The sequence below is a fragment of the Monopterus albus genome, unplaced genomic scaffold (assembly GCF_001952655.1).
Source record: "Monopterus albus unplaced genomic scaffold, M_albus_1.0 scaffold253.1, whole genome shotgun sequence".
NCBI classification, from domain to species: Eukaryota; Metazoa; Chordata; class Actinopteri; order Synbranchiformes; family Synbranchidae; genus Monopterus; species Monopterus albus.
Window position 1 is genome coordinate 130,045 of NW_018128133.1, and position 17,579 is coordinate 147,623.

At 39.1% G+C, this 17,579-nt stretch overlaps 1 protein-coding gene across 1 annotated transcript in view; it reads right to left on the reverse strand.

Annotated features, from left to right (window-relative positions):
• mapk10 (mitogen-activated protein kinase 10) overlaps positions 1 to 16,165 on the reverse strand; it is a 40,443-nt gene extending 24,278 nt beyond the window's left edge. The window contains exons 1-4 of the mRNA XM_020621090.1: positions 15,844 to 16,165; positions 5,513 to 5,584; positions 4,080 to 4,249; positions 379 to 508 (exon numbers count right to left, since the gene is read on the reverse strand). Coding sequence (XP_020476746.1) covers positions 379 to 508; positions 4,080 to 4,249; positions 5,513 to 5,584; positions 15,844 to 15,846 — 375 coding nt within the window. The 5' untranslated portion in view covers positions 15,847 to 16,165. The remainder of the gene's footprint in view (positions 1 to 378; positions 509 to 4,079; positions 4,250 to 5,512; positions 5,585 to 15,843) is intronic.
• Positions 16,166 to 17,579: the final 1,414 nt, after the last annotated feature.

Consider the following 17,579-nt stretch of genomic DNA (forward strand, 5'->3'; position numbering starts at 1 on the left):
TTTCGGATGCCTCCTGGGCGCCTTCCTAGGGAGGTGTTCCGGGCATGTCCCACCGGAAGGAGGCCCCGGAGAAGACCCAGGACACGCTGGAGGGACTATGTGTCTCGGCTGGCCTGGGAACGCCTCGACATTCCCCCGGAGGAGCTGGAGGAAGTGTCTGGAGAGAGGGAAGTCTGGGCATCTTTGCTTAGACTGCTGCCCCCGCGACCCGGTCCCGGATAAGCGGAGGAAAATGGATGGATGGATGGATTCATCCAAGCTGTACCAAAAATAGACACTAACTAGGGAAACGTCTGCTTCATTCTTTATTCAGTGGACACATTTTCCTTTTTTCTGAATGCCTTCCCACCTCTGTTACCCCTCAGCTGGATCACTTACATTTTTGTGATTGACACATTTCATGAGCACCAACTCCCGGTATGCCCTCTTGGCATGGGTCTGGTTCTGGAAGGGTCTGCTCAGCTTCTTGATGGCTACATTTCTGTCCAGAACAGCATCATAGCCCGCACTGCAGAAGAAAAACCACAGGGAACAATGGGACAATTTTCCCTTAGTACTCATAGTGTGATGAATCCCTGCATGACATTCTGACAATCCACAGTGAATGATCACAAAAACAAAAGAATGATTTTTCCCATCTCTAACCAAACAAAAATGATAGAAATAGATTTTAATTTTATCTGTAAAACATTTTTCTTCTGTTATATGATCATTAATATCATATTCAGCCTGACTGTCAAAAGGAAAAATCATTTATAAATCATACAATTAAAGGAGGAGTTTGACATTTTACTCACTTTCTTGCCAAGAGTTAATTGAGGAGATTTATATTGCATTTACATCCAAATCAAATCCAATATTAACACTAACACTGTTGACTGGGCTAATTTAACAGGAGTCATACGCTGTATATTTTACCTTTGGACACAGCCAACTGTTCCCAAGCTAACCTAAGCTAGGCTAAGCTAGCCTAAACATCTAAGATAAGCCAAAAAAAAAAAGATGTTTATATATTTGGCATACTTATTTATATATAATATTTAGATATTATTTATATATTTATACATTTTCTTGTACATAGCTGATAATGTTTAACTTTTGGAGTTATATTTTTGAATGTCTCTATATGTGATATCGATGCGCAGTGGAGGTTGCTCTATGGTTGACCAGGATGTTGATTTAGAAACACCTGTGTTAATTTACTGATGATGATGCCACTGATAGATGTTAATCTATCCTACTTGCCTTGAAGAAGACCGGTGGGTCGAAATGTGGACTATATTTTTTAAATATATCATGTAAGCTTTCAATGTACGGTCATTTTTATTCAGTTTGTCGTGACTAATTTAATTTCATTTAGCTTCAAATTCATCATATAAATATGATAGTGACATTAATCTTCTCCTGTCATTCTTAGCAAGAAAGCAAATAAATAAATGTCAAAATTTAATCTCACAACTATTATGATATATATATATTGTAACCACTTTTTCCAAATTTTAATTATTGATATGAAACCCTGATTAATATGATTCTAATTATATAATGGGGTAAATACTGTTGCTGTATTAAAAACAAAGCAAAACAGAACAATGTAATGCAATAGAGGGGGAAATGTAAATTATATACAGATGGTTTCTCTCTGCCAAAGCAGCTCATTTTGGTGATTAGAGCAAAGTGACTTCTTTACTGTCTCAACAATATCTCAACCACTACATTTATGTTGGTTTTCATTGAACATCAGTACATAGATGAAAAATATCTGCTATTAAAGTGCCATGTACAATATATCCCATTTTCAGCTCTATCTTAGACTGTGTGTTTCCTGACAAATTTCAAGGCATGGTATGTAGGCTTACTGCAGCCTTAAACAAGATTATGCTGTGTGTGGGTTTGTGGATGGCTGGGTGGGATACTTTGTGGTTTGTCATGTCTCTGTGCAGACTGCATGCCAGGGATGATGTGTGACCATGGAAACAGTAGAGTCTTCATAAAAGCATCGATCCAATAGGAATTCGAACCAGTCATCACATTTCTAGCTGAGTGAAAGATGATGTCATGAGCGGCTAAACTACTCAAAGCCTTCATCCCTCCTAAGATGCTTCTGAAAGCCCATCCTAAGTGGGCACACGAGTCATGAGGGCAGAGATGTGCACAGACTGGGTTTGTGGGCCACAACATTGGCATTTTAGCAGCAGCAGCGGTACAAGTTTTACCTCATTCCCATGTTCTCACGCTTTATGAGATCAAGAGTCTCTTCACCACATAAGACAGATCCCATCATTTTATGCATGTTTAGTTGCAGTCAGTGTTGTGAATGCATGTGCTAGATGCGACAGATGTTTATGTGAATGCCATTGTGGTGTCCATTTGGGGATTATACTGCAGTTAATGCCCAACAAGATATTAACTGTATTAATTTTGCTCAACATATTATAGCCAAACCATTTTTCTCGCATATATTTACATCATAGTCTCATAATTTGTTGTGGATGTGTTTGTAAAAATCCAGAGGATACTACTTTCTTAGTGTGTCCCATTTGCTCTCTATAATCAGTAGGATATTAAATCAGACTTTGGGGTTTGGTTGCGGTAATACTGCTACCATGCAACACCAGATGACAGCCATGGGCAGAGCCAAGCAGTACACAGCAGAGCAAGTTAAATTAGATTTGCACAGTCTCCCTGCCACCCATCTCATCAATATCCTTTAAATGGGCACAGTCCCAGCCTTAGCAGTTATAGCCTTCCCAAGCTCCTTTGCAAATTCGCAAAACTGCTTTCGAGCTAAAAAAGCTGAGGGCATGGGAAGCGAATGAAGGACAATGAAAGAGGGCGAATGATGGGCAGGGGGCTGAGAGCCACTGAATCTGCAAACAATACTGTATATATTATAAGACTAAATGAAATAAAACATGTCAACCTGTGTCATCCCAGGGAGACTGTCTGAGGCAGGTATAGTATCAACACAGTGACATGGCATTAACATAAATATTGATGTGTTTGGTCATACAAAGCCAGTAGGATGCATTCCTCCAAGAGGAGCCTTGGCAGTAGTTCCACTGCATTCTGACAGGGCAAGGCGTGAGATGAATCACAATGAATATGAGCTCTCTCTGCAATCCAGATTAAGGATTCACTTAAGTGCCTGTCTTTTTAGGCCCTTAGGGCCCACATGTCTGTCCATATTCTAAACAGCTGATATTGTATGTTATCAGCTCATAGCAGTGGACAAGATGTGAACAAATACCACAACTGGTCAGATGTTTTACATTTATGACAAAAAATATTGCAAAAATCATTTATATATATATATTTTTGGATTTTATTAGGGTTTTAAATATCTCAGCTTCAACAAACACTACTTTACTTTACTCCTTCAATACTTTGAGAGGCTGCTAGAACCCAATCAGTACTTTCCCACACATTATTCGCCTTAATGACTGAATTATGATTGGATAAGTTTTAATTATAATCAAGATTTTGGCCTAACTGATAATAGGTTCAAACATCTATTTTATTGTTGCACTTGCAAACACAATTAAGATAAACATTTATCTCTGGCAGAAAACGTGTTTGCTTGGTAACACAAGGTTAAATTCTGAATTCTATCCACATGACAGACCAAAATAAACTAAAGAAATAAAACATTTCCTCATTCACAAACATTTCAGGTAGAGCTGATCCATTTTGTTCATCACACTTTTTGTACAAAGATGAGTCACATGGCTCCATGCTGTGCGTTCCGATGTTATGACTGGCTAGGTATAATGGAACCGTGCCAGAGGTTTCAGGAGAACTGATAATATGGCTTTTCTATTACCAGTATATAATAATAACAGTACTAATCATTGAATTAACATATAGTGTTCTGTAATTAACCTTTGCAGCCCTTTACTTCAACTGCGAAAATGCAAAACACTCTCTCCTTTAATGATCTCATAGTAATAAACTACAGCACCATACAATTAGAAAAACAACTAAAATGAGATAACTACACATTCAATCCCAAATAAAAGATACATTAAACAGCATGACATGATGCAAAACAGGACAGAAAATCACTGCTGAGTACCTACCAGACAATTCCCTGAGCTCCAGAGCCAATGGGCTTTAAATTCTGGTAACGTTTTAAAACTGTGAAGGTAGAATCTCCCACTTCCACACTGTAGAACTGGTTGTCCACTTTGCTTTTGCTCATGTTGTAATGCTTGGCAATATATGACACATCCACTTGTTTTCCAAAACCCTGCATAAAGGAAGCATAGCATAAAAACCCTGTTAGTGATGACGAAGTGATGATTTATCTGTTTCCTTAATTTGAAAGATAACACACACTTTTCATAGTTTGGAAAAATACCACTATAGACTCGTATTAAATACAGATAAGGAGTTGAAAATAACACTAGGTAAATGCATACCGATTGATTGGTTGGTTACTTGAGTTAATAGCAAGAACCTATTAACTGAGACTAAAATGTCCTGTATGACTGTTACATTTAATTTGAGAATTTGTGCTTTATTACAGGCTAATTTGGAAAACTGGACGCAGCATAAACATGACACGACACACAGTACAGTTGAGTTTACATCATTTCTATGCAGAGATGTAAACTCTGTGATAGACATGTGATAACAGTTACATGCAACTAATGTTTTTACTGTCTTAACTAGACTGGAGTTATTGATCTATTTATTTATCTATTCATGTGCATGCTCTAATCTGGTTATAGTTACTTGGGCAGAACAGTCATACAAATAGTGCCACAACTAAAATATAAGTTAATTACACACTGAGTAGTTACAACACAGTTCACAAAGTAAACAAAGCTGTGCCACTCTTACTGAGGGGTGTTTAACCACACACATGACATAAAAAATATATATATAAGATAAATATGTAATCCACTTGAAGTTAACAAGGCAGACAAAACATTTGATTACGTTGCACTGTAGTGGGCAGCCAGTGGTACCTATGAGAGTAAACATCAATCTACACATACATGTGTAATACAGACATCCCATGCAAGTCTTTTTAATAAACGCCTGCAGCTGTAGCCTGTAGCAAGCCACACATAACACACACATATTTGTGATACATACTGCACAGCATATGAAATTACATCCCCACAGGAGTTTTGCATTTACACTGTTATAACTTGAGGTAAGGTGGTTTGGAAGCTGCTTCACTGTTTTGTCTTTAGCAGAGATCTCAGTTACAGATAAACAAAAAAAAACAGGTTTACCTTAAATAATTTTAGCTTCCCATGAAATTAATTATCAACACGAGTCAAAAGGACATTTACACTAGAGCTCCTAATCAAAGGGGAAACCATTTTGGATATATTAAAAATTGAACAGCAATACTCTGCTTGTTGTACAAAAAAATACAAAAAAAATCCTTAGTTGTCTCCCTTCAGAAACACAGCAATATACCACAACATACAGAGCAATGAAGAGGAAATGGAAGTGAATGAATACTGTACCTTTTTTACCTGTAAGGAACACACACCTGACAAAAGGCTATCTTCACATCCAGGATTGGTTGGCTGCAGTTATATAAGAAATGTCTGCTCATAAATACCTGGAAGACACAAACAGAGGAGAACAGGAAGAAGAGAGTGAGCCCGTGTGGCGTCAGCATCAGGAACAGAAACGTACAGCATGTTTGCATATATATGATGGAAAATGGCCTGAGCCTAAACATTTAAACTGTACTGTACTGTCTATACACACTACACATAACAAACAACACCGCTATATAATTTATCATGGTTTTTATCTGAGTAATCTTTTATTTGAATTCTTCAACATGCCCGCAGTTGTTGTTTGGACCCTTTTCAGTCACATACACATCTCCGTTGCCATCATTTTCAATAAAACTAAGTAAAACAAGCTGTCACAATCCACTCCTCAATGAATAAGAATTGATCAATATATTGATTCTTCTTCAAAGTACAAAACAGCACATGGCTCCAAAGAGTTTCAGGGTTCTGGCTGCTCACAAAACAGGAGCAACACACAAAACGCTGATGTTTGTTAATGACTCTCTGCTGTTGGATCCCTTACAAATATGACATTCCAGGAGCCTATGGGTTTAGTTCATGTGTGCAGTTTCCCGGGGTTACATTTTAATATCAATATCAGGCTAAAAACAAGCTTCTAAAGAACAAATACCAGCACAGATTGCATAAAAGTAGTGTACTAATTTTGGCAAAGCTTGGAGGCTTTCACTGTGAAGGAGCTGGCAGTTTGGAGTAAACGTAGATATATCTATTATTTTTATTGTTATTTGTTGGCAGATTAGTCCAAAACATTGAAGGGAAGGAGTAAAGTGGGAAGTAAATTTGTCTTCAGAAACCCCACAAATGTCCTCAAATGCTTTTATCTATCACAAAAAACAGTCGAAAGGATGCGGCTTTGCAATTTGCTCTCAGGAAGTAAATCTAAGACCTGCTTGACACAAGTGTATCATTTAGCTCCAGCAGTCCTCTAATAATGTCACAGTCAAGGCTTTAGTGTCTCTGTAAATCCAAGACAAATCCAAAGCTTAAAAAAAAGAAACAGAGAGAAATAGAGAGATGTGGGACACAAAGACGTGATCTTTCTGGTTTGACCTATTTAGGCCAACCTTTTCCTTTAGACAATGCAGTGTCACAGTACAAAGTGATGATGGACATTCTCACTGTCCACATGTCAGCACTGGGTGTGCTTCATTTTGTATGAATCATAGCAATGTGTGCCATTCAATAAGAAGCCCGTGTCACTGGAAGAACCAGAAAAATCATCCATCTACTGAATTTTTATCGAAGAACGAGAGGCCAGATGACAAGAAGAGAAAGATGAGAGGGGGCTGCATTAAGAGTGAGAAATGAAGTGGAAGGTTATGAGGAGACAGGGTAGATGTGATTCCTGTTTGCAACCCTTACATCAGTTGCAATCCCTCAAACCACTATAGTAATTCCACACCACATTTGTATGTTTGACATGACCAACATCGCTACCACCACATTAACCAGCACAACATTTGCTATTAATCTAACAGGTCAACAGTGAATCGGGCTTGCCAGCTGGCTCACTATATCTGTGCTGCTCTAATCTCTCTGTGTACATAAGATATTAAACCTCTCACATGGATAAAATGTTTACACTGTAATAATAATTCACCCACCACCTGGATCACCTCTCAATGTGATATTAGGCGGTGTGGAAATGACCATAGCTTGCTAGTTAGCACTGCATTCACATACAACAACACTGGACAAACATATCTTAGACTGTGACTTTCTCTTTATTTCTCAGCATAATCTAATCAAACAACAAGGTGTAATAGTCCTTAATGTTATTAAATTATGCAGTAACTCATCCAATGGTTGTTTTCTGATAAAATTAGCATTTTTTAGCATTTCAGATCAGCACAGTTCTTCCACCAACAAGAGGACATAAAAAATATAGAAAGGCATAAACATATATTTAAAACAATGAACCCTCTTGGGATTTCCTCATGTAGTATAATGATACATACAATACAAATAAAAATAAATGGCACCATCAGCCTTTTAGTGAGAAGGGCTAGCTTCTCAGCAATCAGATCTGTGCACACTAGGATAAGGTCTGTGCCCATTTATCTAGTTTATCTATTTTGAGTATAAATCATGTTGACGTACATTACTGTGGTGATAGTATTATATAGCATTGTTATTTGTATACATGTAGGCATGTTTTATTGTATATTATTGTATAGTATTATTTTATTCTGTTGCACATGATTGATTCCATGCTACATTTGAGATTTTATTGCAACTTGTATTAAATAAGTTGAAAAACACAGAGGAAAGTACACTGGAATCATGATGGCAATATCTTTAATTTTTATGTTAATCTCATGTTTCCCATTTCAAGTGAACTGGGTCTTTCATGTACACTAAAGCCTGATGGATTATTGCAGCTGTGATGTTCAACCCTGGAGGCTTTTGACCAGTAAGTATGGAGCTGAATCTTAAACAGCAGCATCGTACCTGCATGATGATGTTTTAAAAAAATACAGTGGGGCTGTCAGTTTTGGAAAATTCACAGCTTGACAATAAAGAGTTAGGAAGTGACTGAGTGTTGTGTCACAGAAAAAGATAACCTGATTTGTCCCAAGATGTGATAAAAATGAAGCCAATAGCAAGTGAGACTCAGCTGATTCTGTGCTTGTTTGTTCAGCCTTCTGACAAGATGATATGGTTAAAATGCTGCTCTGGTTGAAGCTAAGAGTACACTCAGCACCATTCCTTAAAATGCCCATATATCATTCTGACTACACTATATCCCATCAGTACCGTCCTGTGCTGGGCGACTGAGAGGTGGAATAAGCAAAAAATAAGAAGCTTGACCTTTTCTACTTCACCTTATTCTAAGAGGATGGGAGAAAAATTGGTATTTTCATATTTAATATAATATATTAATATAAACTACAATGACACATAATCCATATAAATTCTCATTGAAGACTAAAATTATATACCTGATATGGACGTGGTTTACTTGTTGTCCAACGTTTCACTTGTGCATGTTGTCATGCTTTGCCATACTGACTCTAATGGACAGTCAGAGACTATGAGTTACTTTGTTCAGTGGGCAGAGTCCTTTAGTTATTAAATGGAGAAACAATGAGGTGTGTGGTGAATGCTCTTAATACAACATCACGCTAAAACTGGTGATCAATTTTGAGGTAATGACACAGTAAACAAATAATGAAACCTGTGAAACTGATGAGAATGCTGTGCTGAGTGGTACCAATACTAAAAACTACTTAGAATAGTTTGGTTGGTTTGAAGTGAAAAGCTGTAGCGCTGGCCCTTCTCATATTGTGTGATGGCACCTTTAATCATAACTGATCTTCAGCCGTCCTGGTGAACTTCTCCCGCTGTTCACTCGTGTAATTTATTGTCTTCTTATTCTGCACTATTTCATTCCATCTCATCCCATTGCACTAGTGTTCCATAAGCTTAATGTACCCTGTCCATTACTTGTAATTTTAATTCATAGTCTGTTGTACATCGTACATTACCTACATATCTTACTGTAAATATCAGTTGTACATATCCATCGGTAAATTAGTTCTGACTGTACAGACTGTAGATACTGTGCACTCTGCACTGCTGTTATTGCACTTCTGGTCGGATGCTAAACTGCATTTCGTTGCCTTGTACTTGTACATGGGTAATGACAATAAAGTTGAATCTAATCTAATCTAACTGATTGACCTGTTGTCAGTGAAAGAAAAAACAGAATCAGGGCAAGATACTGCTAACAGATGACTTTTGCAACATATAGAATGAGCATCAGCTGCAATACGTAAAAGGTTTTCCCTCCCATATGCTGCTTGAGTGTTGCTTAGCGTTGCATCAGAGTTTAGAAAGCAACATTTCTTCTTCTGCAGGATGTACAGGAGTTCTGGACCCTTTGAACTATAGATGGTGTAAAATTGCCAATTTGTGTCAGTCAGTAGGATATTAGTAAGCACTGACATATCCCTCATATGGCACTGATTGTCGATTTACCAGCTATTATCACAAATTCCACCCAGTTTAAGAGACCACTAGGAACCTGTGCAGAAGCAATTTCACAGAGCGTCAGCGGAGACAACACACACAGAAACACATTCACAGACACAAATCTACAACACAATACAAAAGATCTTTTACAGCAGTGAGACAACTGAAAGGTGAGAATGAAAATAAGAGAAAAGACTAATAGAAAGAAGGTTTAATTATCTTGAATGAGCTAATGCATATAACTGATAAGGCAAGCCATTAATCTCTAATGCTGGCCTTGCTGATGCTGAGTTGTGTGTGTGTTCTCTGCAGTTGTAGCTGGTCCTTGTTATTTAGATCCTGGGCATTCTGTTACTTCAGTACCTCAGGCTCCCATTGTCCAGCTGCTGATGTTATTCCTGATATTCAACATAAGAGTACCTTTGGTGTTCTGTTCAACTTGTCGCTTTACTGCATACCTGCCAGCCAAAGTGCATATCAGCCTTTGACTGGATGGCTGGTGGACTAGGACTGAGGGCCACTACTAGCAGAATGTCCTCACACTTGAGAAGTTTGGCCTTTTTGCTTGAAAAATTACTTAAGACATTAATCAGTTACCAAAATTATGTAAATTAATCTGTTAATGATTCACTAACTGATTAATGAAGTAGTTGTGGTGGTTTGTTAACATGAAAGTAGTAACATGTGGCACATAGTTCCATTTGAATTAGCTGAATTAATTCTATGTGTGGTGGTGGAACGGTGATTAGCACTGTTGCCTCACAGCCCAAAAGCTCCAGGTTCGAGCCCAGTGCCCTTCTGTGTGGAGTTTCCCTGTGCATATGTGGGTTTTCTCCGGCTTCCTCCCACGGTCCAAAGACATTCAGCTTAGGTTGATTGGAGACTCTAAATTACCGGTGGGTGTGTGTGGTTTTCTGTCTTTAAGTGATAGACTGCTGATCTATCCAGGGCGTACCCCGCCTCTTGCCCAATGTCATCTGGGACTGCCTCCAGCGTCCCCACCCCACCGCGGCCCTCGTTAGGATAAGCAGTATAGATGATGGATGGATGGAATTCTAAGTGTTAATATTGGCATTTATTTAGATTTAACTACCATGTTAACTGTATTGGTGGGCTTCAACCATGTAGCCATTGGTTTGCTGACACTTCTCTAGACCTTTTAGTCAAGTGGGAAATATCACTGCTGCCAGAAATGCCCTATATCTATAACTCAGAGTCTGACACGAAAGGCTTCTCCCACTCGGCTGCTTGCATGACGTATTAGCAAACAGGCCAATGCAATGGTGAACATGCTTGTGTTTAGACACTGAGCATTATTAGTTAAAGCTGTAATTAATAAAATTAACAATGGCTGCATTCAGTTTAATTGGATGTTTTAGAGCTTTAATAGCAGGCAAAGCACATGCATAAGACTGCATTATGTTTAGCTAGGCAGCAGTAAGCAGCAGAAACACCATGACATCAGCAATATGACTAACATGATATACTGTATGGGCTGGTAATGTAACAAAGTGTGATACTACAGTAATGTTCATTGTCTGACCTATAATATCTGACATAGATGCTTATAGCAATGGAGGTGTACAGCAGGTGCATGGGCACAAGTAAACTATTATGAAAGAACAGGATATAAGATGGTTCATGTGTGTTACTAAAGTTCATTTCATTACTAGGTGAAGAAGTGCAGTATGGGAACATGTCACACCAATATCTACTGAAAATGTATCCTAACTGAAAGATGTGTTTGACTTTAAAATTGTTTCATAGAAAAATAAATGGTGAAATGTGTCAAATAGAAGAAAAATGTATGTTGACTGTTGAGAAAAAAGTAAAAGTTACAACGCCAGGTGTGCAGCGACGAAGTCCCCTTACCCACTCTACTTTCAGTATGCATTTTACAGGGTCTTTCTGACCTTGCCTAGCCTGCAGTACAGTACAATCAGGAACACATCTGAGTGCCATGCATCCACATAAGATTTAAGTTGAGGTATAGGTAATGTTTTAAGTCTGTGTTAAATAGGTTGATTATTATTACGTTCTTGTGTCCTGTCATATCCATCTTTGCTCCCTCTCCCCTCACCCCTGTTCTCCCCTCAGGCGCTCTGAGGTTTTCAGGTTGATACACATTTTGTGAATGTCACAGAATGCGCACAGCAGCTCCAAATCCATCCTTTTATTCATTCCTCCCTCCATCCTGAGAGCCTGTGTTCTCTGTTTCCTGCCTCTTTTTTGTCCCTCCCTTGCACCCACCATTCTTGGTCCCAGGCTTCCAGCCTCTCTGCAATCGTCTCCCCTCCCCCTCCCTCTGAGCTCCATTGCCTTTACTGTGCAGTCTGAGCCAAACGCAACGCAGCCTCTCGCTTGGGCTCAGGGGAGGGGAAGGGAAGCACTTCAAACTGCAGGCCCAGCCAGGAAAACAAGAGAGCACTGACTCCTGAGCTCATCTACAGGCTGCGAGAATCTGAATGTTCACTCACATCTATTGATTTGTTTCCTTAAAGATGAAATACAGTACATGTATTCTCTCTGTCTCTTTCTCATCTGTCCCCTCCCTCTCAGTTCTCAGTCATACCCCCTGGTTCACTTTAAGTGCATGGTAACGGCATGTACAGTTTTGGCAGGTTAACTGATTTACGGAACCTGAAACACATTCAGAGGAAGAGGACAACACCACAGTGTTCTTTTGAGATCACATTAAAACCACCTCCTCAGTACTTTTAACACTGGAGATGATAAAAATATTTCATGTGACATGATCACACAACCATTCTGATGCCATGGTTACAGTAGACAATGCTTTCTAAAACAGACCACTGCTGCAAAGGTATGGCTATTTTCTCAAGCAACTTTTATCACACCCTGTACTTGATACCAAAACACTCATATGTGCATCCTAATAATAAATAGGACTATGGCTTTTGTCAGTATTTACAACATAACATGGCATGTGTTTTTAGCTTTAGCAGCATTTTAACAAACTTTGGTGATACAAGGCAGGTTTTATCAATTGTTATTAGTCTCAAATTAATGACCCCTCTAAAATCCCAAAATGTCTCATCTCTGGACTCTTAATTCTCTTTTCAGATGTACTGTGCAGAGACTGGGACTACAACTAACACAGCTCAAAATCTTGCACTCAGCTACCTGTACAAGCAAATAAAAGCTGCACATTTGTTAGCTCAAACTCAATTATGTAACTGTACATCTTGCTCTGCAGGCACATTTCTCTGATTGTCTGTAGTGGTAAGCAATACCGTAGCCTGAAGGGAACAAACTTACATGCAGCAAGCATTGGATTTTATTTATAGCACAATTCTGATACCATATTGAAGAAGGCTGTAGCATCACTAAACATGATATGAAAAGGTTTGCAGTTCTTTAAGTGGTCAGACACAAATTAAAATAGTCATTACCGTATAATTATGTGTCATTTAAGGTCAGTAGATTCAATAATAAAAGCATTAAGGTGTGCATTTTGTTCAACATCAGGCAAGGTAAATAAAACCCACCTGAGTGAAAACACATAACATTATGTATTGACCAGATTATATGAAACAAACAGTACATAAATGATAAAGAAAAACACATTCATGCTCATGTAAACACATCAGCCACTCATACCTAAGATGTTATTACTCCTCCCCTCTGTCACATATTCCCAATTAACTGCACTGTGCACAAACTAATAGCACACCTTCATCTAAGGTGATACTGGGACTAACATACCACCTTTTTCTTAACCAAATTATGTCTTCTTTTCTTACCATCTACTATGAGCTGCTACTACTGTAGCTACAACATGAGGAGAGTGGATTACTAAGATCACAATAATAGACAGGGGGACACTTAGCTGGGGTCATTGTGTGACAATGCCAGACAATGCCAGTGTTCCCTAGTAGTCTATTCTTTCCTAATGACAACTTTGACCTTCCATAATTATAAGTACCATGACATAATGACCTCAGAAGACTGATGAGGATATTTAGGTATTTGTCGTTTGGTTGTGCGCCTCTCCTCTGAAAACATGGGTGATAATTATACTTCCATGAATGTTCTCCTAATTCCCAAGTTTAAATGAAGGCGCTGTCTTGTTTGTTGGAGTCTTCCAAGTACAATACTATAGAGTAATTTATAAAATTCAACATTCAAATTGGGCCTGTTTTGTATATCTTATTCACTTTAGTCAAGTTATCTCATTGAACTCTATCAGTTTTCAAGTCATGTAATCATTTTCACTATAAATCCACTTTTCATGTTCATTTCACACCTGAAACAGCTAGTCAGTTAATGGATTAGTCAATAATCAAGAATCTGCACTATTCTGATAATATTTTCCACCAACATGAACTGAATATCTTTGGCTATTCTTAAATGTTGGTTGGATGATACCTCCAGCTCTGGAAAAATTAGATGAATATATTCACTATTTTGTGATGTTAGAGAAAAAAGAAACAATTGATTAATTGGAAAAATATTTCACAAATTAATCATTAATGGAACTAATCCTTAGTCACCATCCTGGTTCCTTTCTTTGCTATTTAATCATGTCTGCAAAACCACTATTATCTCATTTTAATACATCGCCTTAGTTTATTACATAACAAAGGATTAGTACACTGATGCTCCAAAGTCTACCAAACAAAATGGAATTAAAATGCAGGCACCGTCTACTGCCAGAAAACATTAATCTGCTGGTGGCTATTTCCATTGATGATCCTCCATTGGATAAACAGGCTGCCTAAATCAATATCAGTGATTATCAGTTTGTGTAGACTTGCATTGGCTACTACCTCAAATAAAACTGTTTTATTATGGCTGAAGCCACATTTGTAATTCAACAGAAAATTTGAAACATTTTTCTAGCCACACAATTTTCACAAAGTTTATGATGATGATGAAGAGAATAATGAGAAGTATGACACTATGGATTGATTAAAACAGATATGGGTGCTTCATCCACTGCAGAAACACCATATAAAAAGCTCACTTTAATTGTTAAGTGTGTTCTCTGCAGCACTTTCACTATAGCATAAAAATCTACTTCTGAATAATTCAACACCCAAGGTCACAGTGCTAAAACCTCTCTCTTTTTCTGTCTGAGTTTGTTGTGACAGCTTTAAACCCCTCACTGACTCCACAGCATGGCATAGCACCAGTAATTAGCCCATAACTGTGGACATGCACCACACAAGAAAACATTTGAAAATATAAACATTAACTGCTCCAGCTGTTTGTACTCACAAATAAGTGAAAGGTTAGTGTGATGCATTCCTACCATCCCTATACTTTTGCAATCAAAGGTGAGTTTACGGTCTAATAAAATGTCTTTCCAATACTCTGTGTGCAGAATAATGGCCAAAACAAGCAGGTTTAAAGGAACTGCCTTGCTCTGTGCCTTCATCTCTTTTAAACCAGTGTGTCCTGCACAGTTTGTAGCCCACATTAGGGTGAATAACATCTCATCCTCTCTGCATTATGGTCGCTTCAAGTTCCGTTTTAATGACAAAGCCTTCAGAAAAAACTTTCCTTTAAATACAGACTGCAGACACTTACAGGATCTCAACCACCACACAGAAAATACCTTATTGATCAATCAGTCACCATTAATTCAGACTGTTTGTCTAAGAACAAGACAGTAGCCTACACTATTCTGACACTTGTGGTGGTTCTGAGGCTGGTCCCAAATCTCTGGTGAAGTAGTGTTGATCTGCATAATGCAAAAGGTACGCAGCTGACTTCTGAGGGGGAGGAGGGAAAACTCTGCATGTAGGCCTACAGTATGTAGCCTGTGTACAGCTTGTGTTTTGAAGAGCATCATCTGTTTGCACCACTCTCAATCAAAAATGCAAAACATTCTGCAGTTACCCTAAGACTAGTCAGAACATGAGGATATGGTTTGCGGAGTTAAATGCTAAATGACTAAATGGTACAGATTTTAAAGTCAAAAAATTAAACAAAGAGAAGTAGCCTGGATATCAGCCGGGTATGTGGTGTTATTCTCGACGACAATTTGGACATAAACGGGTGATTAAGTTCTGTGATGTTGTAATCTATCGGTGTAGATGGTGATGGAGAGACTAGCGCCATAATTAAATCTCCGTACACTGCTGGTCGCAGGTTGTTATAAAACAACATCCGCCGCGGTGAATGCATCAGGATGCTTTTTTCTGTCCCTTTCTCACCGAGGCATCGCTAGTGGACTTCATTAACCTTCCCTTCCAATCAATAGCCATCACTCCACCCTCCAGGCAGCTCGGGTCCAAGCATCACATCCACATTAACCAAGCCCACCCGGCCTTACCATTCCGTGCCAGCTGATGACGATCCCAGTCCGGTTACAGTCCTTTTCAAAACATCCCGACGCGGAGCACTGCGGTGACCATTGCTCAAGGCTGAGTTTAAACGTTTGTAAAGGAAGAGTAGGAAGAGCCAAAATAAGGCGATGAGGAAAGAAAAAAGCAGAAGTGGACGGAGCCGAGGTGTGCTGATGCTGAATCACTCTCCCCCAGCTCACCACCTTGCAACCATTGTGCTGCAAGATGCTGGCTGTACCATTGTGGATCTACCAGAGCAGAGAGAGAGAGAGAGAGAGGGAGGGAGGGAAGAGGGAGGGGGTATAGGAAAATATGTTGCCATAACAACCGATCAGGAGCACGTCTGACGTCAAAGCCCTAGCAAAGAGAGAGGGGGATGGGGGTTGAGAGAGGAAGAGATCACATGGAGGCGATCTCCTTGGATGGGAGGGGCGTGCAGGAGCATCTCTGCTCCCATCCTCTGCCATCCCGCCGGCAGGGCGATGATGAGACGGAACCGGGTGTTACTGGTTGGGTTTGGTTTGACTAAACTGCCCACACCATCGACCATTTAGCCTACTGATGCTTTTTCAATGGATTCAATGGCAAATAAACAAATAAATGCAATGTAATTTTATTTAGCACACTTCATTAAAGTAAATGCAATGCATACAAGAAAAGGCATCAATTACAAACGCAAAACCCTTTCTTTAAACACTTATTCTAACCTTGTATGTACATTTTTCATCATCATTTAAAGAATTACTGTTTGTTTTTATGAGGTCTGCATTTCAAAACAAAAAATAATATTAATAATATTTGTGTCATCCTTTGGAAAATTCATATCCATATTAGTCATTTATAGGCTGCAATGCCAATGGACCTATCAGTACAAATATGCATCCCAATGAACCCCAAAGGAAAGAGCTCCAAGAAAGTTTTTAAAACCATCCAGTTGAGCCCAAAGGATAAACTCGCCAGTCAAACCACATGCCTTCAGTCTACAGTACCAGTTGCCTCACATTTCCAAGACTGTCAGAACAGGCGTATCCACTCTTTCAAGTTGTCACTGCAATCTCCTTGGGGCTCAGAACAGCACTGATGAGGAGGTATTAAGGACAGCACTGACAGAAATAGAGGCAAGAAGACATTTCAGATTCACGGCCCATGGTTACACTTTATGTGACATCACTTATCCAGACTTTGTTTCTCCTATTGATGTTCTGATGGAGTGCCATGGTGGAAATGTGGTTAGCGCTGTGGCCTCACAACAAGAATATTCTGGGTTTGACCCCCAGCTGACCCGATGCCTTTTCTGTGTGGAGTTTGCATGTTCTCCCTACGCCTGCATGGGTTCTTTCCTGGTACTTGAGCTTCCTCCCACAGTCCAAAGACATGCGGTTTATGTTGATTGGTGACTCTAAATTGCCAGTATGAGTGAGTGAGTGTGTGTGTGGTTGTCGGTCTCTAAGTGTCAGTCTTGTGATAGACTGACAACCTGACCTGGGCGTACCTTGCCCAACATCAAATGGGATTGGCTCCAGCCCCCCACGACCCTCATTAGGACAAGCAGTGCAGATAATGGATGGATGGATGTCCTGATGAAGACTCTCTGCCATAATGTACAGAGATTAAAGGTTACTGAGTTCCAGCACTTAGAGATCTCTTTGGCAGCACTTTCACCAAGAAACTGAAGCCAGTGATCATTAGACATGTTCATAACTGTAGCTCACTCTTTATGGCA